The following is a 25,048-nucleotide window of genomic DNA, read 5'->3' as shown; positions in this document are numbered from 1 at the left end:
ATTACAAGGCTTGCCAGTTCAACACAAAATTGAGCTTGTATTTATTGAATTACAGATGGGCTTCCAACTCCAACATTATGGATGATGGCGGATACTCATCCATCGCCCTTATACTAGAATATGGTACAAAATCCAGAAGAGAGGGCAGAGGAGGACAACAAGTGAGGGGAAATCCTTATAAAAAGCTTGTAAATGAGATTAATATATTTTAAACATTATCCTTTCTTTCCTTCTTGCTTGTCAGTGAAGAGAATTCTAGGGAAGAGGCTGAGAGATTGTTAAATGCCATTAAAAGATGCTGCAACATCATTTAGGAATCCTTCCAACACCAGACCTTCAAGGAAGCAGAGATGCTTTTGGCCTCTAATTTTCAAAATTAAGGCTCAGACACACATCCGCAGTTCCCTCAGGTTCCAGGAAACATTAACAGGCAAAATAAATATCTATGTATTGTTTAATAGTGCACGCACATGCATGCACACACACGCATGGCAAAATACCACCAGGAAAGCTAGGATACCAAATAAGCCTATTTGTAGATGGAAAGACTTATGAAAAGATGCTTGTTTCCCAAAACAGGACTATACTTCACGTTTCTTAAATGCATAAAGTTATGAAAGTTGAAGCTAGAAAAATAAAATGCAACTTTTTTTGTTTTTAATGAGGGTAATTAACCATTAAGGCAGCTTACCAAGTAATGTGGTAAATTTGCCACCACTTGGAGACTTTAAGCTGCAATTGGATGTCTTCTCAAAAGTTATGTTCTAGTTCAACCAGAAATTATTGGACTTGATGGAATTCACTTATGTAGTAGGGGAAAATCACTGGGTGAAATCCTATGGACTATGCTGTACAGGAGAGGTCAGACTAGATGACAATGGTGTCCCTTTAGCTTTGAAATCTATGGAACTCTATTAAACAATACATGCAACTTTTGTCATAATTCTAATTTCTAATGGATGCTTACATATCTTGTTTAACTGAAATCAGTGGGAGAAACCTTGCTATATACTTCCACTGCAGCCAGTAAGGAGAAGAGACTAATGTTTTTAAAATGTATTCTTATATTGTGATGCTTTGATTTTAAAGTGCCAGCACATCTCTTTCACCAGCCTCCTAAGTTTTAATTATGAGTTGCAGATATTGATATTATTACTCTTGATATTATTACTGATGATTAATTTGGAGTTGAAAATTTGATGCCTTGAAATTATGCATTCTTATTGTAGAACTAAGACTGGTGTTAGTATTTGGATGGCATTTAATAAAAAATAATAACGACTTTTTTTAAGCAGATTTTTTTAAAACACTCAAAAGATCTGATGGCCATGAACTTTTAAAAAGCCTGGATTTTGGGAGTCTGGATTGCTGAGGTAACCAGAAAACTGGGTGGGAAGTGCACTCCTTTGGTGGTTTTCCCTTTATAAATGATATTTCAGACAGAAATGGAATGTTGTCACACCTGATGGCAGCCGCCTGAGGAAAAAATGAGACTTCTCTTTGCATAAAGACATAGTATGAAAACAGTAAATGAGCAGACTGTGTCGGTGGCTTGTTTTAATCTGATCTAACAGTAAATAAATTATTTCTTACCTGCTACCGAATTTGGCCGTGGCATAAGGTAAAGTGGAATAGACTGCACAGATTGGGATAAAACTGTCTCTAGGTTCCTTTCTGGGATTTTGTTTAAACTGTAGGTGGAGGCGGTCATGTTTTCATCTACGCGATATAAACAGGAGTCCATGCTGGATTTCTGAGACTGCCAAGGTTTCAGGTTTCCTCCAGATCCTAATTCTTTGCTGCTTTCTCCTCCATATTTAGTGCGCTCCATGTTTTCAGAATAGCTTGTCAAAGTAGCTTGAAGGAACAAATGAAAAAGATATGAATAACAAAGAAAGAAGTAGCTGCATACATAACAATATAAGCTGATATGTGCAATGAAAATAACAAAAATAAAGCTGATCATATTTTCCGGCAGTCTCACATAAATCAGAGATTATGGAACCTAGTGAAGCTGTCCTACTTACTGCTTTGAAAAGTTTTGCTATTAAGTTTTGGTTGACGGTACTAAAAGGCATTTCCAGTTATCAGGAGTATTAAAATGCTGCAAATAACTGTATTTGTTCAAACACACAATTCCACAGACTTATAATAAAGGTGATTAAGAAAAAATACAAAGTCAGTACTGCTCATTGTCTCCATTTTCTTCTAATATGTAAGTCGTAAACTTTATCAGTTTAAAGTTTATAAACATACTTGTGGTAATCAACTACAGAGTATAATAAACCGCAGCAGCTATTTGTTTTAGAAAAGTCCACTTGGTATAAATGTTAATCCCCAAGGTCACGTGATTTCTAAAAGAGCCTATGAAAAGTCAAAGGTAATCCATAAATGCACCTTTTTACTCTGTGATTACACTGTTGATGCTACATTGCTGTGGTTTATTTCGTGGTCTCCTCCTTTTATTGTTTTTTAATTCAAATATAGGTATTACTTCCAATATGATATCACCAAAGCAATAGCCTTTCAGCCTTTGTTTGGTTTTTCACTTTCTTCAACATCTTTCAAGTGAACAGGACAAATTCAGACTTGGTATAAATGCATGCTACTCCACTTAAATCAATGGTGAAGGGAGGCATCTGCTTATACCATGTCTAAACTGGTCCCAGGTATCCAAACTGATATCCTACTAATTGATAGGCAGGGAATCCTGAGCCCAAACTTATCATCACAAGGTTCAACTCACCCACTACAGTTCCTACTCCATCGGGAAACTAGATGTCCAACTTGATCTTGAACTTTCCTATGCCTCAAATGCATCCTAGATCTGCAAATCTATCTACTAATATCACTTTTCTAAACCATTCCTCCATTTGAAACTCTAATGCTTTCATCTCCATTTAATCACTGTAATTACCTCTCCAAACCTAAATTCTGTGTTAATGTGTCTAAAATGCAACAAACTATTGCCACGTAGCCCTGGAAAAAACAACATGAATTAATCACTCTCTGTTTACAGTACAAAGATTCTCACACTTCTGTTTTCCAAAATATTCTATTATAAAGCTCTGTCTTCTGAAAGAGGCTTTTCTCCTTGCATTCACACAAAAGACCATTTCTGAAGCAAGGGATATGTAAATCCATAATGGCTTGTATCTGTGTGGTCTCATTAACCACCACCAGAGTGGTTTAATTTCTTTTATATTAGTAAAAACAAAACACAAAATTACTCAAACAAGCCTATGCTTTCCGGCTAACGCTCTTTCTATGCCAAGTTTCAACTTCAAGCAAAATTTGTAGAGAACAGTTTCATCTCGCAAAATAGGATTTTAATGGATTTTCTTACACAATTTGAACCACAGCATCTCAAATAATAGTTATGCTGAGCATCCATTAGCTGCAATGGAATTACCCAGGGATTAATCTGGCCCATTGTGTCTGATAACGACATTTAATATTTGTAGTGAGATAATATAATGAGAATCGGGGCTGAATATTTATATATAAAGTCACAAGCATCATAACAAGGGGGAAAAAAGACAATTGAAGGAATTAATAGTGAAGCTATTATACTCTGTACAAGACAAAAGAGATGCCATCCCAGCAGTTATTGTGCCTGTTACTTTCACAAGAGCTACTTGTCACTTGATTTTAGGTATTTCTCTGTCTTCCGAGAGTTTCAAGTATTTTAAAACCAAAAGGAAACAGCTCTGACTCTAACTTCATTGGGGACCTTGGGCAAATCATTTTACCACTCTGTAGCTCAGTTTTTCCCTCTGCAAAATGGGGTCAATACTTTCTTATCTCAGAGGTGCTGCAAGGATTAGTTAATGATTGTAAAGCATTTTGAAGTTCAAAACCACTACAGGGGTGCTAAGTATTTTATATTTTCTGCTGGTATTCAAATATAAATTTTCTGACAGGAAAACAAATGTATATGTTAAAATGGGAAAATGAGATAAAACAAGAAACAGATGTTGTTAGCAAACCCTCCCCCAAACACTATTTAATTATTCAGAAATATGTTTTCAGATGCCTTTTCTAGAATCTGTTTCATAGTTTTATTTTGTGTTGCTGAGACACATTGTGCCATATATTTATGTAAAAATCACTTTGTGCCATAAACCTATCTCAATGTATTTCCAATCAATCTTTGCAGAAACATATCAACTGAAGGAAACGATCTCCAAACAGCACAAACTGTGGAAAAACAATTAAAATATCTTTACAGACAAGAATTTTAGCAATAATCTTGCTTTAAATGAGCCAGCAACAGAAAATGAAAAATAAACCCTAGAGGTCCCCTTCCTAACTGCTAATTTGTGTTTACCTGAAATGTAGTTTTCACTGGTTCAAGCTGAAACTGTTTTTATGTGCAAATTCTTCACTGAATCAGGTATTTGGGATTGTTCCCTGAGGGTTAATTTATCTTCTGAATGGCCCTGGATGATCGAAGTACTACTGTGCAGGCTAGAATCAATTGCTCTATGGTTTAATCTGTTCTGAGCTATTTTAAACCAAAACAGTTTTAATTTTATTTAAAAGACAAAAAAAAAAAAAAAAAAAAGACAACGACGACTGCTAAAAAATCAGCATCCTGAATTAGCATGCAGTCCATGTCCCTGAGGAGAACTAAAATGTTAAGTAATGGCGCAGCAAACACGCTATGCCTACCACAGGCAATCAGAGCTATGAAATTACCACTTCTCAATCACCGTTGTAGAGAACACGGTTCTTCTATTTCAGACGAGTCACATTGTCTACGTCAAATGAGTTTGTCTCAATGTAATACTACATGGAGAAAAGTTAATGAGGCTTGTCTATACAGGAAGCACAATGACTTTTTAGCTATTTACGCTTCAGGATGCATTTAGGCACTAGCTTAACACATGCAACCAAAATGAGATATATGTGAGGCAATTCTTCCTCCAAAACTGCCAAATTCACAGTCTAAACTCTCCTATGGACAGGGCTGCAGCCAGGGCATTCCAGGACAGGTTCTGTGTTTGCATGATATGTGTGTTTGAGCACGTATCTCCATGATCTCCTGCACTCATTTCTGCTGGGGATTAATTGTGCTTTGCAGGAGTAATCTCAATAGGCAGTTGCATGAGGACTGGGTACCCACCCACGGGACTGATATAATGCAGGTCCACAGCAGCACTGCCTTTGCATCATTAAAGTGCAAACATGTCCATGCTAAAAACACAGGACCTCAATTTGACCCAAGGTATTTATTTTCCTGTTTTGGGGAAAAGATACATGGAAGCAATTTGAAGAGGAACTGTACTACAGCAAACACAAAATGTCATAATGACATTATTATAGATAACTATTTTTCTGCCAGATATATTATATATAATTATACTATCTCTGCATGATAAATCCTATCAAAATATCAGATTATGGTTAAAAAGACCTTCCAAATGTATGTAAACAATTTCCCCTGATAACATTACTTTAGTTAGAGCAAAGAAATCATAAACAAAGTATTTAGGGTAAATCCCAAGAAACGTAGTTGCTCTAACTCTTAACTATGATTCTATAACTTTCATACTTGTCATGGCCAGTGAATAGGAAGTCCTAATAAGGAGGAATCTTTTTCCCAGAGGGACACATTTTTATATTGAATTGATTAACTGTGTTAACAATGTGATGGCTGCAGGAATATGCATGTGTTCTAGGACCATTTCTCCTACAGTGCATTAGTTTAAACAAATTGTGCAATGGCACAACAGAGGAATAGTGAATTTCACAAGTATAACCAGATTATTTACACTGTAAACTCCTCATGACAGGAATCTTGTATTCAAAAACATCTGTAAAGTGTCAAGCACACCGTTACTTTTTGCCAAATCTATGTGCTCTGCTACACTGCCTATAAGAACAGCTTCAGTCACTAGATGACACTTCCCTTCAAGAACCAGGAAAATAACTCAGAATCCTAAGTTCTAGTGTTCTACTGCTGTCTAACATACATTTATGCGAATCACTGACAAAATATGTATCAATTTGCTTCTAGTGGCTGCTCCACATAGCAGACAACAGTTATGCCTGGAGCTCAACTGATAAAGGTCTGAGCTAGGGATATGAAGGTCCAGGATACAAATTCTCCTGTAGATCCATGTGGGGAGTCCTTAGGGTTGTATGTGATATAATTTCTATTTTTCAGGGGGGGTTTTTTGTTTGTTTTTAAAACCACTGGTTTATGTAATTCACACACTATATTAACAACCATTAAAATCTGTCACTTATGGCCTGACATGCAACTAACCCATGTTCCATACTCTGGTCACTCATCACACATTTTGATTGTGTGTGACCAGCTGACAGGTTTGAAGGGCGAGGAGTATAAAGGCTTTAGTGAGCAGCCTGTGGTGTCAGTCCGACTGGAAACAATGGGAAATTAGACATACTTTCCACTTCTTCCCTGGGCTGAGATCATGCCTAGATTTCAGGCCCAACGTGGTTTAGAAAGTTCTGAACATGTAGAAACAGGAGCTCATAATGGAAATTAGTTTTCTATTACTATGGTGGGCATTACCAGCACCAGTTACAATATATCTAAACTGTGAAAAACTGTTTTGTTTGTTTTTTAAAAATAAAACCATGAACCCTAGAAGCAAGTCTATTTTAACATGTCAGCTGGTAGATGTGATAAAATATAGCTTACCCTGTCCAGTTTTAAAACTGGATAAAACAGCACGACTGCCTCGAAAGACATACCCATGCTCATATTATAGACTACCTGCTGCAGATACCATGGCAATGATATAAAACAGATAACCGGTCCTCACTTTCTACTTCAGTTCATCACTTGCTGAAGCAAATATATAGTGCAGCGGTTCCCAAACTCTACCACGTTGCATACCACCAACATAAAACGTCGCCATCTGTAGTACCACCACCTGTAGGGGAGGGGGGAAAGGGCGGGACCGGGAGGGAGGAGTGGTTGCTGCACTACTTGGGGGCGGGGCCAGTGGTGGAGTGGCTCCTGGCCAGTCGCTTTGTGTCCAGGAGGAGGGGGGGCAGAACGGCCGAGCCGCCGCACTGCTTGGGGACGGGGACAGCGCTGGAGTGGCTCCTGGCCAGTCCCCCAGCAACAGGTGGATGCACACCATTGGGAGGTGGCCTGCATACCACTGATGGTACGCGTACCAGTTTGGGAACTGCTGATATAGTGTACATTTTTAAACATATTTTTTGCATATTATTATAGATAAGAACATAAGAACAGCTATACTGGGTTAGAACAATGGTCCATCTACCCCAGGGGTTCTCAAACTGGGGGGTCGTGACCCCCATGGGGTCATGAGGTTATTATGGGAGGAGGGAGATTGCGAGCTGTCAGCCCCTGTGCATGCAGGTAAAGATGGCATGGCATGGGGGTGGGTCATCACTTTTGGGAAGGGTCGTCACAGCCTGAAATATTTTCAAAGGGGGTCCCAGCAAAAAATGTTTGAGAACCCCTGATCTAGCCCAATATCCTCTCTCCTGACAGTGGCCAATGCCAGGTGCTTCAGAGTGAATGAACAGAACAGGTAATCATCAAGTGATCCATCCTGTTGCCCATTCCTAGCTTCTGGCAAACAGCAGAGACCAACTCTATTACAAAGAGTCCAAACCTCAAGCAGGGGTCAATAATAATGATGGCAATTAAAGGTGATCTGTGACAGGGCAGGGAGCAAACGGGTGAGCCTGCACTCTGATCACTTACACACCAATTAGTTCCCCAGAGAAAGCTGACTGAGGTAATCGGATAATCGGGTTGATAGGCTTGGTGGGAAACAGAGCCAATTAGCCCAACAGCACAAATCTGATAAAGAGGCATGGGAAAGACGAGCCCAGTCACACAAAGGCCTCAGGGAAGGGAGACCTCTGTTCCCCGCAGGTCCTGATGAGAAGGCCAAATGCACAGATGATGCTGTAAATAGACTGTTGCACAGGGACTGTGGTGGTGTTGGTGGAGGAAACAAAATAAAAGGCACTGGTAAATGCACAACTAGTGGAGTCTGTGCAATTTCTGCAGGGCAAGAAGACAGCAACAAAGGCACGCCCTGTTACAGAATTCATCAAGAAAAATTAAATATCCTATAAAAATATTATTTATTTAAACCAAAGGCTATATCAGAGTTAAAATCTTCAGCACAGTGATTCACCAACAAATAATTCAGGACACAGAGTTTGTTGCATTTATAGAGGTGTATATGTGCCATATGCTATCCTTCTACTCTCTGCCTGAATCCACATCCTACATTTATTACAGGTTGCTGAGGACTTTGGATTTTGACAAAGGGGGAGCCACCCTTTCAGAAAGATGACTACAGTTACTGGGGTCATTTAGACAAATATTCTCTCTCTGTGATTCAACCACACCACTCTCCTGATTTAATCCCTGCATCAAAAGACTGAAGTGTCTTTTGAGTGCCTCTTTAGTCCTCAAGGTATTTAGTTATTTCCAAACAGACCCGGCTGGAGATACTGTCAACATCATCTATCCTGTTTAGCACATCAAATTACTTATCCTTGTACCATCAATATGTCTATTCATTTCTTACCCCTTCAGAACTATCAACACCAAATGTTCAACTATCATAGTCAGGCCCACTGAAATAATGAGACGGTCTTAAAATTCACAAGATTTTAATAAATAAATGTGACTGATTATTATTTCCCCATTGGTTTTTGGGTCTTTAGGGTACAACTTGGATCATGATATCAAGTGTTTCTCTGCAACCAGAAAAGCTAGAAATTGACCTTTTTTAAATGAAAGCTGAGTCTCTCATCTAATCATTTGTCCCCAACAGCTGGAACTTTAAGGAAAAAATCAAACATTGCAATATTCAGGATAAAATCATGAGCTGCCATCACTGCTTCTCCCTCTTGAAATGTTCTGCCCAGTCCATTCAGTTTACTGTTTCATTCTATTCTTTTCCTACTCACCTTTGTTTCTTCTATCATGATGTATCCCTAGAATAATCTCCCCATCCTCAGATGCTACATGCCCTATCCCTCTTCCTTCAAATCTGATCTTCAAGCGTTCTTTCTTCCCGTCTCCTCCTCATTAATAATCCCCTCACTCAATTTCTCTATTCTGATCTGTTGAACTATTTGTCTTATTAAGCACCAGGTTCTATCATCCTTATGTTGAGTAATATCTCTCTCCATAAGCAGTCCCACTGATTTCATTGGGACGACTTATGGAATAGGGCATTATTCAATGTTAGAAGGGCATTATTCAAAGTTAGGAAGAGGCATAAACTGGCTCTGACTTACAAGCTTTTTGCAGGATGAAAAGTGTCTTAATCTATGTTTGGAAAACATTTTGTAATGATTATTAATAATTTTTGTTTTATGGTAGATTAATTGTTTAGACCTCTCAACCCTGACATTTCCCTCAAATGATGCCATAAATACACGCAAATTAAATGCAGTTTTCTTTCCACTCAGTTTGTGCTTTTTAATTTAATATAGAAAGAAATGAGTCAGTATCCTCAAGTGATATTTGTCGTATTTAACTTGACAACAAATCTATGACCCCACTGATTTTTCTCCCTAGTGCCTGATTAGATACTTGATAGATATTCTCCTTTTTTATCCAACTGCCACTGCCATCACTTTCAACATTCAGATCCAGTAATGTACAAAAGCCCAGCATTCTTCAAAATTGGACCCTTTACATCTACCTGTTTCCTTTATCAAGGTGCTCAAATGGATGGCATATTTAATTAAAAGGATCTAGATTGAGCAGTTCTAGCAAACTTATTGAGCATTAACAAACAAACACTGATCACAGAGCTAAAATCAAAGTTATTTTTTTAGCTCTAAGACCACAAAAATATTTAACCTGGCTTTATACTGAAGTGTTTTTTGAGTGCCTCTTTAGTCCTCAAGGTATTTAGTTATTTCCAAACAGACCCGGCTGGAGATGCTGTCAGCATCATCTATCTTGTTTAGCACATGCTCTAGATGAATTCATTATCAAAGCTATTTTCATCTGTAACACAAGCAACTAGATATAAAGGGGTCAGAGGACCAAATGAAAAACAGCAAAGCTGCTACATCAGAGTTACTTTTGGAATGAGAACCCTTTGCTTCATGTTCAAGCTCTTCATTTAAAATCTTGCAAAATTTAAGAGGAGCCAGCTGCCCACGTGGTATTAGACAGATCCACCCTATTACTGCAGCACTGCAACAGAATGTGCACAGTTCATGGGTATTTTGTTTAAGCTATTTCAGTGTCACATGCTTTTCTTCTACCTGATTTACTAAAATCTCACTCAAGAAAACTGAATAACTAAACAGGGAATAAACTGTAGATCACCACGGAGCCTCTCTTGCACGCACGCACGCACGCACACTGTTTAGACAGCCCAGCCACAAATGTCACTTTTCCCAGAAAGAGAGAAAACACAAAATGATACTTTGAACTTTGAACAATGCAGCGTATCTAGCAGATTGGTATCAATTTGGTACACTTTATATTCTGTTAGATAAGTTTTATATTTTATTTTGTAGTCTTGCATAAGAGAGTTGGCAATCTCTCTGGGTTTTATCATAGTTAAGGTGTTAGTAGCTGAGCCACAAAAAGTCTGTTTTGTGTTGGAATGTGATGTATGAGGTTTTAAAAGCACATGATTCTGTTCCCAGATTTTCTTCAGTAGCAGTCTTTGAACATTTCTCCACTGGAACAGTTGACTTCTTATATATTGTAAGACCCAAAAAAAAAAAAAAACAACCCTAGAAGCTAGTCAGGGGTTAAAATCAGGTCAATATTTTCACCAGCTACTCTGTCACTTCATGAAAAGGGTTTAATGGCTCCCAGGAGAAAAAGATTACCTGCTCCTCTCTCTGGTTTTGGCACTCCTTCCCTCCCGCCCCCAGTCCTCCCTTCTTCATTTTTACATTTATTAGGGTTTTGGTGCTACTACAAGAAATGCAACAATACTGCTGTACTTAATTGTCCATCATATAACATACTACAGGTATTTTTTAAATAAAAGTTCTGAAGGTCGTTAAGATACAATATGGACTAGTGACACAAAGCCTTTTAGAAGAAAGAATCAAGTTGCTATTTAGAAAAATGGTTACACCATAGGTTGCCCTTTTGTAACAAAATGATGAGAAAGTTTAGTACATGGGCTTAGCAGCTATGAAAGACAGCTGCTTAATTGTTACTCTCTATCAGCATCTCAATCTGTTTGGTTTTTATTAATAGTCTCCAAACATGCATTCATATAAGAAACCATAACAACTTTGAAAGAGAGAAAAAATCAGCTCCGGGAAAAAAAACTATGTAAAAACACGAATGAGCTAGTTTAAATTGACAAAAACCAGGAAAATTCAAAATTAAGATTTAAATTTTTGTCTTTAACCAGATATGCTCAATATTTTAGCTTATTAAACGTTGTTCATGCCATCATCCTAATTAACAATTGTACTAAAAATCTAACCTGGGACACAGAATAAAGGACATAATACAATTTTGAGGTATGAACTTACATCTCTTAGATACACTGCCCACTGAATGGGAGGAGGCGGGCTCAATATCAGTAGACTGTTTCCCTTCATATGAAACACAGGACTGGGCTCTTTCAAAGTAAGTGTTATATTGTTACCACACAAGGCATGTCACTAATACTCATCTACATGAAAAGGTTAGGGATCTCCATTTTAGAAACAGGTATTTAGAGGAATAGAGGTGCAGAGTGCTTGAACTTGGAGGATCCTGAGTTTAAAGGATATTCATTATACTGAAAGGCTAAATAGGCTGAGCTTGTATTCACTGGAGAACATAAGGCTTCAAAGTAACCTACTCTAACGCAAGCAATACAGTTTAGTCAGAGGCTAAGGAAGCATGCAATGATAATTTATTCACACCGATTTGAGATATAAAACGTGGGAAGCACCATCTAAAAAATGTGGAAATAAAAAGTAAATGAGGATACCAGACAGGACTAAGCTTAAAGAGCACAGATGGAACAAAGAGCTACATGTGGCCCAATTAAGAAATAAAAGGACTTAAAACTAGGCATTGACATCCCTACTTAGGTGCCTAAATACCATTTATGCACTGAAGTGCTGATTTAGGCACTTCAGTTCCTAGTTAGGCTCCATAGGTGCCTAAAAACAGGTGTTTAGGTGCATAAATGAAAGCGTCTGACAACTGGGACCATAGAGACCATCAAAGCAAATGGATAAAATGACTCTTAAGAGATGCCTAGACATTTTATGTTAAAAGAAAAGTGGGAAGTTACAGAGTTCCTTACGCCATATAATAATAGCTAAGCACAACATGATGAATTAAGGATGGAGTTCCAGCCTTGACCATGTATTTCTTGGGCTTTGCTGGCTTAAGACAGACTCTCAGTAATGAAATTTGACAGTGTAGACCACATCTTAATAGAGATACATATCCTGTCAATTGCTCATCCCCCAATTTGTGATCACAAGGAGAACCTCACCACATCTCCAAGGCATCTGTTTATGTGAAAAAGTAACATTAAGCAAGTATTGATTCTATGGTTAGATGTGGTTAATGTAATTGTAACTGTTAATGTAATGTAACTGTGTCTCTTTGTTTCATTTGGCAACAACACATCAAGGCATTGAGACAAAGAGATTTTACAAGAATCATATATGATAATGTGATGATAAGGAAATAAAATAGAGCTTTCCCTAAATACTGTATAAATAATATACCGGCCGGGGCAGAGATGAGAGAATATTTCTATTCACCAATTTAGGAATCAGAGGAGGGATTATAATGCAAGAAATGTGCAACCTCTAGGGAAATGTGTAGATCTTTCCCAAGCATGAATAAGGGTGAAAATGAACATGGTTAACTTGTAAAAGGAATTCTCTGAATGTTAGCTCTACAGATTTACACTCTTGAAGTAGCATGCGGAGCCATTTGGACCAAAACCCTTTTGACACGTGGGGATCTCTGCAACAGTGAACAGACTGATCTGAGCGAGGAGCCGATTGCTTCCTGTCTGCAGAGGAGTCTGTCCACTACATTCTGTACTAGAGATAATTCCAGAGTATTGTTAGTCATGTAGATTACGCCTCTCAGAGTGATTATGAGCCATCACAGACTCAGGTCTCACCAACATGCTTAAGGGGTTTTTTCTGCAAATTTTTATTGTGGGAAAAATCCCATTTTGCAGCCTGCTCTATAAAAAACAGTTGACTCAAAGTCAAGCCATGGAAAACAGAAGTCTTGTGGTAGAAGTGTAAAAACTTTGCTTAACTTTCAAACATATTAGATTCATCAATGACTACGGGCATCAGACCACAGATCATCAAGGTGATGTGGCATATTGGAATAATTTTAGATGCCTCATTACTCTATACTGATCTGCTTATCTACATATAGACTGCCACAGTGAGAAACATCTTCGCCTGACCAGGAGACCTCACCTATTCCTCTCAGATGAGCATTTCTACCTGGGGCAATGTGCAATTTCATCACCTTCAGGTTGGACTTTTCAACTCACTCTCATTTGGGGATGGATAGACCCACTACAGAGAATGAAAATGACAGCACATAGCAGCACATATCACTTGCAACAAAGGCTGAAGAAAACAGACCATGACTACACTGATATTTTGCAAGCTTCTCTGCCTTTTCATTCCTTGAGTGCTCAAAGTCCTGTTTCCTAATTCACAGGCCTGATAATGGACAAGGACACTCCATGATCCCCCAGCACAACTACTCTTCACAGGATGTTGCAACTGGACAGACGGAGGCTCTGACTAACAAGTAATGGGAACAGATAACTACGTGTGATGCTGTAGTAACTCCATCTAGAGTTCATTCACTCACTGTGATATATAGTTCAGAGTACTTTTTACATTTGCATTACAAGAATGTGCAATCAACAGTAATACAAACAACAGTTTTGGGAAGTGGAGGAACTGAAATTAAACTCAGGTTTTCTGATCAGTCATGCAAAACACCAATGACTAGGAAATCTAACTTTCTTAAATTCTGAACCTGTTATTTTATTACATAGATGGCTGCAAGGGTAAAGAATTCCCTTAGCAGGAAGAATACACAACATTTGAAACATGACAAAGAACTACTGAGCTAGAAACATCCCATTTGATTTTACATAGAAATGCTTTTTTTTCCAACTGCATTTTTGCAAGTGTCGAGCTGAAATAAAACATTCACATTAGTTTTCTAAGTTCTCCGACGTAAACAGATACTGCAATCTGCAGATAGCACTGACGAAATAGTCACTAAATATCTGCTAGACAGACAAGCAAAGAACAGTTGCTGAGCTTTCGTAATTGTTCTTTGAGATGTGTTGGTCACGTTCATTCGATGTCGCGTGTGTGTGCGCGCCACATGCACCGTTGTCAGACATTTTTCCCTCAGTGGTATCCATAGGGCTGGTTCTAGTGCCATCTGTGGTCGCACGCATAGGTGCCCGTGCAAGGGGAGACGCCCCCACTTAGTTCCTTCTTGCCAGAACTCTGACAGAGGAGAAGGAGGCAGGGTCAAAGAATGGACATGAGCAACGCGTTTCGAACAACAACAGCTACAAAAGGTCAGTAACCATTCTTTCTTCTTCAAATGCTTGCTCATGTCCTTTCCATGTCAGGTCACTCACAAGCAGTGCCTCTGGAGGTGGGCCAGGAGTTTACGCCAATTGTAATACAACATCTGCCAAAGCCCATATCGTCCCGGGCCTGTTGAGTAATGGTGTAGTGGGACTCAAAGGTATGGACAGATGACTATGTCGCTGCTCTACAGATGTCCTGTATCAGGACCTCAGCTAGGAAAGCTGCTGACGACACGCGAGTTCTTTGTGGAAGGAGCCATCCTAAAGCCGGAGGAGTGACCTTTGCCTGCTAGTGGCAGGCTCGGATGCAGGCAGTGATCCAGGATGAAATTCTTTGGAATGACACCGGCAGTCCTTTCATCCACAATCACAATGAACAGCTGTGTGGACCTGAAGAAAGGCTTAGTCCTGTCAAAGTAGAAAGCCAGAGCTCATCTGACATGTAGCATATGAAGACGCCTTTCCTCACTAGAGTTGCGTGGCTTTGGGAAGAAGACTGGCAGGAAAACAGTCTAGTTGACATGAAACGGTGATATCACCTTTGGCTGGAAGGTTGGGTGAAGGCGCAGATGGACCTTATCCTTGTAGAACACAGTGTAAGGGGGCCTTGATCTCCAAAACTCGCCTTGCTGAAGCACTTGCCACCAAGAAGGTGACTTTCCATGATAGGTGTAGAAGAGAGCAAGATGCCAAGGGTCGAAATGATCTCAAAACTGGATCTCATACCAGCGGGAAGAGCCTCTCCTGGCCCTTGAGGAATCTGGCTGTCATCTCATCTGAGAAGACTGATCTACCCTGAAGAGAAGGATGAAAGGCAGATATGGCTGCCAGGTGTACCCTAATTGATGATAACACCAGACCATGTTGTTTTAAGTGGAGCAGATATTCCAAAATGGATTGAACAGATGACTAAATTGGGGAAAGATTCTGCTAAGATGCCCAGCAGATGAAGTGCTTCCATTTGGCCAGGTCTGAGGCTTTGGTGGAGGGTTTTTGGCTTCCTAGCAGAACTTGTTGGACTTGGGTGGAGCAGGCCTGTTCCTCAAGGCTTAGCCATGCAGTATCCATGCCGTCAGGTGCAGGGAGGCTAGTTTCAGATGTAGCAGTCTACCATGGTTTTCAGAGATCAGGTCTGGTTGGTTCGGGAGCGCCCAAGGGAGGGTCACCAACAAGTCTAGCAACTTGCTGAACCATTGCTGGTGAGGCCATGCCGGAGCTATCAAGATGACTCACGCTCTGCCCTGCTTGATCTTTATGAGGGACCTTGTGAATGAGAAGAAGTGGTGCAAAAAAGGCATACATAAGATCCCTCGACCACAGCAGGAGAAAGGCATCGGGAAGCAAACCATTATCGCACCCTTGCAGAGAACAGAAGTGATGACACTTTCTGTTCTGTCTGGTAGTGAAGAGGTTCACTTTGGGAGTAACCCATCTCTGGAAGATAATCTTGATAATCTCTGGGTGTAGGGACCACTTGTGTTGAGTGGAGAAGGAGCTGCGGAGGTGATCTGCTAAGGTGTTCCTGACCCCCACGATGTACGGCTTCCAGGTGGATAGCATGACACACAGAAGTCCCATAGGCAGAGGGCCTCCTGGCAGAGGACCGTGCTTCCCTTTGCTTGTTGATGTAATACATCGAAGCCATGTTGTCTTGCCCTACCTTGCTGGACAGCGGGGGAAGAAACACTTCACAGTCGGATTGCACTGAGCTCTCCGATGTGTATGTGTAACGTCAGCTACTCCTTGGACCAGAGCCCTTGGATTCTCAGGGTGCCAATGTGGGCCCCCACAGTAAAACCGAAGTATCCAATACCGGGGACAATGTCGGCCTCAAGGCCACAAAGGGGACCCCCCTTTGACACATGATAAGGGTTTGACTACCATGCTAGGGAGGTAAGTATTGATGGAGGGATCGTGAGGATCATGTCCAAATGATGCCTGGCTGGGGAGTAAACTGATGCCAGCCACATCTGCAGAGGGTCTGAGGTGTAACCTCGCGTGCTGGGCCACATAGGTGCATGCTGCCATGTGCTCCAATAGCCTCAGGCACACTTGCGCCATGGTGAGGGAGTGAGATGTGACATGGGCCATAAGCTCCGATATAGCCAAGAATCTAGCCTCAGGTAGGAACGTTCTTGGTTGGGTGGAGTCGAGGACTGCCCCAATGAACTCTATCCTCTGTACTGGTACCAATGTTGATTTTTGCACATTTATCAACAGGTGTCACGTACAACAATGACACTGTGTTGAACTCGAGCTTTCAAGTGACCCTTGATGAGCCAGTAATTGAGGTAACGGTAGACCTGTATGTCCCGTGTTGCCTTTGGTGCTGTTGATAGGCCAAAGAGAAGTACTGTGAACTCCTAGTGCTTTTTCCCCGACTATGATCCGTGGAATCTTCTGTGGCCCCGAAAGATACAAATATGGAAGTACGTGTCCTTTAAGTCGAGGGCAGCATACCAGTCACCAGGATCCAGAGAGGGGATGATGGAGGCCAGAGACCAGGCAAAACTTCAACTTCCTGAGATACTTGTTGAGGCAACGCAGGTCCAGAATGGGCTGCAAGCCCCATTTGGCTTTTGGGATCAGAAAGTAGCGGGAATAGAATCCCTTCCTTCTCCACTCTCGGGGAACTTCATCTATGGCCACCACCTGTAGGAGGGCTTACACTTACTGGACAAGAACTTGCTCGTAAGAAGGGTCCCTGAAGAGGAACGGAGGTGGGAAGGTGGGAGTGAAACAAACTGAAGGGTATACCCAACTGCTACAGTACTCAACACCCATTGGTCTGATGTTACAGCAGTCCAGGCTGGGAAGAAGGGTGCAAGATGGTCTGAAAATAAAGGGGAGACTGTATCCTGGGGTAAAGGCTGGTAGGTCGTCCCTGGGTGCACCTTCAAAAGGCCTGCCTCCCCCTAGAGGGCAAATTCCCATAGGGCCCCCACGAGGAAGCGCACAGCTGCTCCAGTGGTCATCTGCCTCTTGGGCAGGGCCACCTCATCCCCTTCTGAATCCGAGGAGTTCTCTCTTGGTGACCATGGCGGTGCTGACACCACCTCCACTTCCCCACTGTACCGGGAGGAACAGTGTCTTGGCTTCGGAGAATGGTACTGGGAAACTGTGAGGCAGTGCAGCGTGTCCAGAAATCAGCAGCTGTATTCTGGTGACCGACATCAGTGTGTTGGGGACCAGAGCCAAGATTCCAGAGATCAACATCAGTGCTTTGGGAACTGGTGCTGTGACTCTGAGGACCAGTATTGTGAGTCTGGAGACCTGTGCCATGAGTCTGATTGTCAGCGATGTGGGTCTGGAATGGGTGCTAGGGGGTCTGGTGACTGCTGGCAAGACATTGGAGACCAGCATGGGGCTGGAGAGTGACTTTTTGATGTTAGAGATCACTGCAGAGGCCCCATCACGGACTTGCCTTAGATGTGCCCGCAGTAGATGGTACCGGCAAGGGGTCCTGGTGCAGGGGTCTCCTTTCTCAAGGCACTGGTGCATGGGAATCAATAGAAGGTCCTTCGCTGCTTGGAATGCCTTGGGTGCAGATGATACCGTAAGGTGCCAGGTGCCCCTGCTGCTCCCAGGAGTCAGTGGTGGGTCCCAGATTGGGCTGGGAACTCCAAGGGATGAGGCTGCTGCTGACCTGAGTCCCAGCAAATATGAACGGCACAGCACAGGTCTCACCTCGTCTCATGCACACTTTTTGTCTCTCCTTGTTGTCGGTGAGCATCCTCTCCCGGTATGTGCCCTCCTATGCTTCTTCTTTGGCATCGGGGATGGCGATCGGTGCTGGGAGGAAGTCAGTGCTGGAGGGATGCTCCGCACTGATGCTGATGTATTCGGTGCTGGGTCTGAATGACCTGGGTTGATGGCCAGTTTAAGAGCCAACTCCGTTAGAAATACTCTCAATCTAATGTCCCATTCTTTTTTAGTGCAAGGTCTGAACCCCTTACAGATCCTACACTTATCTCGCACGTGAGTCTCTCCCAGGCACTTCAGGCAGCTCTGGTGAGGGTCACTCACTGGCATAGGCTTCTTGCATGATGCACAAGGTTTGAAGCCCCTGGACTGGGTCATGCCCCGTCCCTGGGGCTATGTCCCCCATGGGGATGTATCTATAATATAACAGGTAAACTAAGACCTAAACTAACTTTTAACTAGGTACACTATTAACTAAGAGATAAACCACTGGGTTAGAAGAGCTTGCTGAAGTAAGAGGATGCTCCAGCATTGTCACGGGTGGGGAGAAGGAAATGAAGGAGGGGGGGGCCAGCGGTGCCCCTTATACCGGCGCATATACACACGAACCCCGAGGGCGCTAGAACCAGGCCTATGGATACTACTTAGGAAAAATCTCATCACTAGTGCATGTGGCACATACATATATGACATAGAATGGACATGAGGAAGACTTGAAGACGAACCACGCAATTCTGTGTTAAATCCATCCTGGTTCTTCATTGAGGCAAATGGCTGAGCTAAAGAAAACTAGACCGACTTTTGGGAGCACAAGGAGGGAGCTCACTCTCCAAAAGGTTCAGAAAAGTCACAGGTATGAGCTACCCAGAGTCAGTCACAGGGCAGGCAAACTCTGCAGTCCAAGCTATTGTCCCCTTGCTAGTATTGTCCTTTCAGTGCTAGAGGATTTAAGGTGAGAGAAGCACTTGTCTCATAGGAAGGCTCAGGCTGCTGTTGGGAGGGAAAGAGGTGGACTTATAAGACCAGAACACCTCTGCCCCAAGGCATTTCTCATAATTCTTCTAAAATATGAGACACCGCACTGCTAGGCGAGGAGGGTTAATACAACTATGATTTGAGGCAGCTCTGGACAACTTATGAATTCCGGTTGATATTATGAAGTTATGATGTGCCTGTCTCTGTGTATTCACCACTGCTGACAAGCTTTTAAGCACTGAGTACCGTGGACAATAGTGGGTCGTTAGAATTCAATGACTGTCTATTCAGACAGAAACACCCGAATGACAATGGATTAGCTGCTGTCTAGGAGAAGATACTTCCTTCTACTTAACTCCAGGGAGGGGGAAGTAGAGAGTGGAAAGTTACCAGGAGGACAAAGAGACAAAGGTATTGGTGGTAGGACATATCCAGCAGAGAGGCTCACATACGATTTACTTTCATTGTGGGGACAGGGTGGGTATCCTGTTTAACAGCAGACTGGTTACAACCAGAGAAGGCAAGTTGGAGGAGAAGGTTCCGTGTTTCAGAATATAAGCTATGCACTACAGCAGAAGGATTCTGGTCAGCCCTATACCGATGATGACCCCAGCCCAACGAGCGCTCTGGAGTGATGAGGCAACGAAGGTAAGGAAGTGCATGTAGGGGTTAGCATTTTTGTGTTGCTCTGTGTTTTTCTTGTCCAACGAAGGCTCTGTCGACACTACAGCCTATCTCGGCATAATTTATGTTGCTCAAGGATATGAATAAATCTCGCGTGAGTGACATAAATTATACTGACACCAGCACTCGTGTGCACAGCACTATGTCGGTGGGAGAGATTCTGCTGCCAACACAGCTTCTGCCACTCACGGAGGTGGATTTTTTATGCCGATGTGACAGCGCTCTGCCAATGGCATAGAGTGTCTTCAGCAGATGCACTGCAGCAGCACAGCTTATTGGTACAGCTGTGTCGCTGCAGTGCTGTAGGCATAGATATGGCCTGAGTAAACAGCAGTGGGTTTTAGAATTCTGTGCAATGTCTGTCTCTGTGTTTGAGGAGGCAAACTGTGGGCTCAAAGAACCACAAGCTGGAGTTCTGGGAGATGGTATGTTTAAGCTATGGGGGAGGGGAGGGTGTCTGAGGAGTCAATTCTAGTTCTGCGGGAAGGGCAGGTGGCTGCAGCTCTGAGGAGAAGGTGCCGGATAGAAGAGCTGCACCTTGAGAATGTGCCCAGGAGCCCTAAGACAGTGGCAGTCAGCTTGTAATGATGGCTAGAGGTCACTTGCTGTGAGGGAACAAAGGGGCAGAAAAACAGGATTTGTTTTTAGCTCACTTCTTTAAACTTACTCATGTTAACTAGGAGGACCTGGACCTGCCTCCTAAGTGGGAGCCTACTGTCTGGCACCAAGGCCTGCCATCTTTACCTTCTTCACACCCTTACCGGACCTGCGAGCCTGCTCTGCTGCCAAATTAGCACAATGCTCACATGCGCTCTATGCACCAGAGACCGGAAAAATCTGAGAAGTGGTATTCGTTTATCTGTGACTGCTCCCTGGATCTTGTGTTCAGCACTGAGAGCATAAGGGGAGGTCCGGGACTGACCGTCTTCCAGGTCCTTCTCTACAGTAAATAAAATCATGATCTGAACCTGAGGGGAAGGATGGAATGGAGGGACCACGCATCCCAAAGAACTTCCAGTTACAGGTAAGCAGCCTTCATTTCTTGTTGAAGTGCTTGGCTCTGTGTGTATTACAGATGTGGGTGACAGGCAAGCAGTATTGAAATAGGAGGGACATACAAGGATACAGGTGGTATAGATGTCTGTAACACTGCAATTCCAAAGGCTGCGCCCAGCAGAAGAGGGTTGGACCAAAATAAAATGCTTTGTAAAAGTGTGTATGGAATTCTAGCTTGCCACCTTACAAATGTCCAGCATAGGCATGTCTCAAAGAGATGCTTCTGAACTCATCTGTGCTCTAGTGGAATAAGTCTTCACCCATCTAGGGGAGGGAAATACGTCAAATGATAGCAAAGGAGGATACAGCTAGAAATTCACTTATAGTCTCTGAGATGATATCACTTGTCCTCATGCTCACTCTGCTATAACAATAAATAGTCAAGGTGGAGGCAAAGCAATACTTTCTCGTTATGAAATGTAGTGTATGATGGGATAGCCATGAGAGCCTCCAGATCACCCACTCTCCTGGCTGATATAATGGCAACCAGGAAGGCCACTTTCATAAACAGGTGGGACATTAAGCAGGTGTATGCATACCTACATCTGGGATACACATAGGGACCAGCACTTGAAAAAGAAACAATCCTTCCCACCCACTTAGCTGGTATAAATCTGACTAATGCTAAGATGTCCTGTTCAATAGCAGAAAGAGAGACCCAAAAACTTATTCTCAAGCAGCACCTACTAAACAAACGCATAGAAGCATTGCCTAGATTAGTGTTAGGGAGAGAGAGACAGAGAGAACACTACTCACCTATGATACCACTATCTCTGCTTTCCAGAGTGGACGTAGGGCTGGTAACAGCCCCATAGTTGCAGTCCTTGGTTGTAACATTTGTACTGACTGGAGGGAGGGTGGAGCAAGGACTGCTAGCTGGTGGTGAGGCAGTGCTGCTGGTCAGTGTGGAGCAGGGACTTATCCGCTGGGTTACTGCTGAGGTCTGAAAAATTGAAACCAGGAACACATCACCCACTATGATCAATTACTGTGAAAAACATATGTCTCTGGCTCACACTAGAGAATTTGCCTTGTACAATAAAGAACAATATATGTTTTACTGCTAAAAGTGAAAATACCCATGATGCTCAGCCTCTGCAAAAAATGCAAAAATATTGACAGTTTGGTGTTAATTTCTTTTACGCTCTGTGAAAATGAAAGATCCCCAGCCCTGAATTCAACAAGAAACCCGATGAAGCTTGCACAAATTGATTTACTATAAAATAATTTTACTGTTTATGTCAAAGTTTGTCAGGAAATTTTAGCATTTTGTTCCCAGTTTGTATTAAGTTGTGATCAAAACCAAACCAAACCAAACCAAAACACTGTTACCTGTAAGGCACGATGAGGTAAAACTTTTGCTTTTCCACACAAGCAAAAAAACTCCTGGTGACAATTATACTGCATGATCTCACCTTTACTTAATGCACATAAGCAAGAAATAACAAACAGGAAATCTGTGCCATTTCCATCTGGTCAGAAATCTCAGATGGCTTGCAATTTTTGTTTTGTTTTGTGAATGTTTTTTCCATTCAAGAAAAATAACAATGCTTTTAAACTGAAAGAGGAAGTGCCAAGTCCCACATCTAAATGAAAGAAATCCTTTCCCCAGAAGAAATGCTCTTTACACCAAAGGCAGACTTATCAGAATTCACAATAGTGAAATACTGACTTTGCAATGCAAAACAAGGCAAAAATATGGCAGCATGAAGAAGCTGTATTTTAAAATAGCTATTTCTGAAAGAATCTATAAGAAATGTACACATGAATACCACCAGAGTTAATATATTTAATACTATACACAGAGATGATCTATTTGAAGAAACAAAATTTGTGTATGTTGCATTTAAAGACTAGTTGTGATAAAGCTGAAATTCTCTGCTACATGTTGCAGAGGTGATCTTCAGACTTCCTTGACAAAGAAGGATCTCTCATCTGAATATAAAAATTTACTCAATTCCACCCCATCCTAGAATATCTGTACATAAATAAGCCATATTGTGCTGAATTACTGAGGTACAGCAGGTTTGGGACAGGTTCACTGACTATAAACAAGTTGATGTGGTTTCACCCACCAAATGTAATGACTTATTAAACACTAAAGTGTACATACATCAAACCATGCACATACAACTTTATGATTTCTTGAAACAAACATAACTGTAGTTAGCATTTTTTCACAAATAAGTTAAAATCCATGTTTCAAATCGCTTCAAAATCTTAACATTGGTTTTGATCGATGCTGAACCCCTTGCACAAGAAACAAACTTGATATATTTAGCATCACTAAAGGGATGCTTCATATTTCAAGCTTTAGTGGTGCTCATGGGCATTGCAGTAGTTATGGGGAGGCTAGAATTTCTATTATAGGGCCTAATTCTGCCCTCGGACACACATGCATACCTTCCATCAAACTCACTGTGAATGATGTGTGTCAAATGGGTAGATTTTCATCCATAAAATTCTATTTATTGTCTCTATATAACTTGCCTGTTCAAAATTTGTTGGTCACTGGGGACGAGAACAGCAAACCCACGTCATTTGGGTGTAGATTAGCCTTCAATCACAGTTCTCAAGGTAACGCTTCTCTATTTTATCCACTAAGTCAGAGTTCTCTTGTTTAGCTTTTAGACACAGAAGAATATTTAGTTCCAGCTCAGAATACGCCAACTGCACTCAGTAGTTCAGTACCGTTGATATCCTCTGAACAGACTGGTTCTCTCAAACCATGCCACTACAATAAGGGAAAGTGACTTCATTTCCTAACAGCTTACTAAGCACTGCAGTACATGCTTACTTGTCTTTGCAATTGTCTCAGCTTTCCGATTGAAACATTTAGCCCTCTTGTACAGTAATCTCTTGCTTTCAAGTAAAATTATATTGGTGTGGAGGAAATCTCAATAGGCATTAACTTTAAATGAACATTTGCTTATTTTACAATGGATACTTTTATTATAGTTATAGAAAACTGCACCTAACTTTTAAAAAATACCATTTGATCCTGGGATCACTGGGAAAAACTAAACATTGAAGCATAATGCTTGCAACTACAGAAGGCTTCTGAAGTCTAACTTTTTCAAGTATTATATACTTGAAGCTTGAAAATGATTGAGACTGACTTTTATAAGTAGGACATGTGAAAGATTCATTGTCTTCTAAATTAGAAGGCAGGTCCCATGTGTAGCTAGAGGGAAGCTATCCAATTTGTCACAGAAATCCCATTGTGGCTTGTGAAAATGCTCATTCACTCAGAAGGCAAATCACCAGACATTTGAGGGAAAATGGATCATCGTTCACAATAGGTGGGATTCCAAATAACATGAGGACTGTTTCATCACTGTATTACTCTAGTTTTATGCTAGTGTAACTCCACTGATTTAATCATAACCATATACCATCATAGAACTGGAGTAATGCAGTGGTGAATCAGGTATATGGTGTTTCATCCAGACAGACCTCCCTTGAGCATGCTTTTATAATAATTCCTGGAGATTGCTATATAGTGGAAGGAGGAGTATACAGGCATTTCTAACCAGATTATAATTAGATCTGATCAGGAGTTTTTTTTTGCTAGAAAATGTTGATTAATTGCAACAGAAACTTTTTGAGAGAACATACCAATTTTGATGAAACTTTCATCAGAAAAAGTTTCTCAGGTCCAGAATGGAATTTCTGGTCAAAACCAGAGAGACTCCAACCATAGAAAAGCCAAGAGTCTGGCCAGTAGGACACTCATATGGGACATGGGAGAACAGCATAGCAGAGACTTGATTTTGGGTTTCCCACATGCTAGGTGAGTGCCCTAACCATCAGACTACTGGATAATCTGTTGTCTTTCTTGCTATTTTTTTTATTAAAAACTTCTAAAGGGTTTAGTTCCAGCTCATTGTGGAACAGAAGCATTTTTGAAATCTTTGAAAAGTTTTGCAGAATGGGAAAGCCCTCTCCCATCCAGCTCAAGTTATAATTCCCCTTATGATCTACTGATTCCTTATAAGAGTAGTCCCATATGAACATTTGCTAAATTTTTGCATTCTCTTCATTTCTTTTTCTTTTTA

General features: G+C 41.4%; 1 protein-coding gene across 10 annotated transcripts in view; it reads right to left on the bottom strand.

Annotated features, from left to right (window-relative positions):
* TANC2 (tetratricopeptide repeat, ankyrin repeat and coiled-coil containing 2) overlaps window positions 1-25,048 on the bottom strand; it is a 492,680-nt gene that overhangs the window by 131,828 nt on the left and 335,804 nt on the right. For all 10 annotated transcript variants that reach the window (XM_067540990.1, XM_067540986.1, XM_067540987.1 and 7 more), the window contains 2 exons: window positions 21,747-21,933; window positions 1,594-1,857 (listed from right to left, as the gene is read on the bottom strand). In XM_067540990.1, coding sequence (XP_067397091.1) covers window positions 1,594-1,857; window positions 21,747-21,933 — 451 coding nt within the window. The remainder of the gene's footprint in view (window positions 1-1,593; window positions 1,858-21,746; window positions 21,934-25,048) is intronic.

This window comes from Emydura macquarii, unplaced genomic scaffold, assembly GCF_026122565.2.
Source record: "Emydura macquarii macquarii isolate MOO-44397 ecotype Brisbane River unplaced genomic scaffold, CSIRO-AGI_Emac_v2 contig_629, whole genome shotgun sequence".
Lineage (NCBI taxonomy): Eukaryota > Metazoa > Chordata > Testudines > Chelidae > Emydura > Emydura macquarii.
Note: the sequence above shows the minus strand (reverse complement) of the source record. Positions and strands in the feature narration are given on the sequence as shown.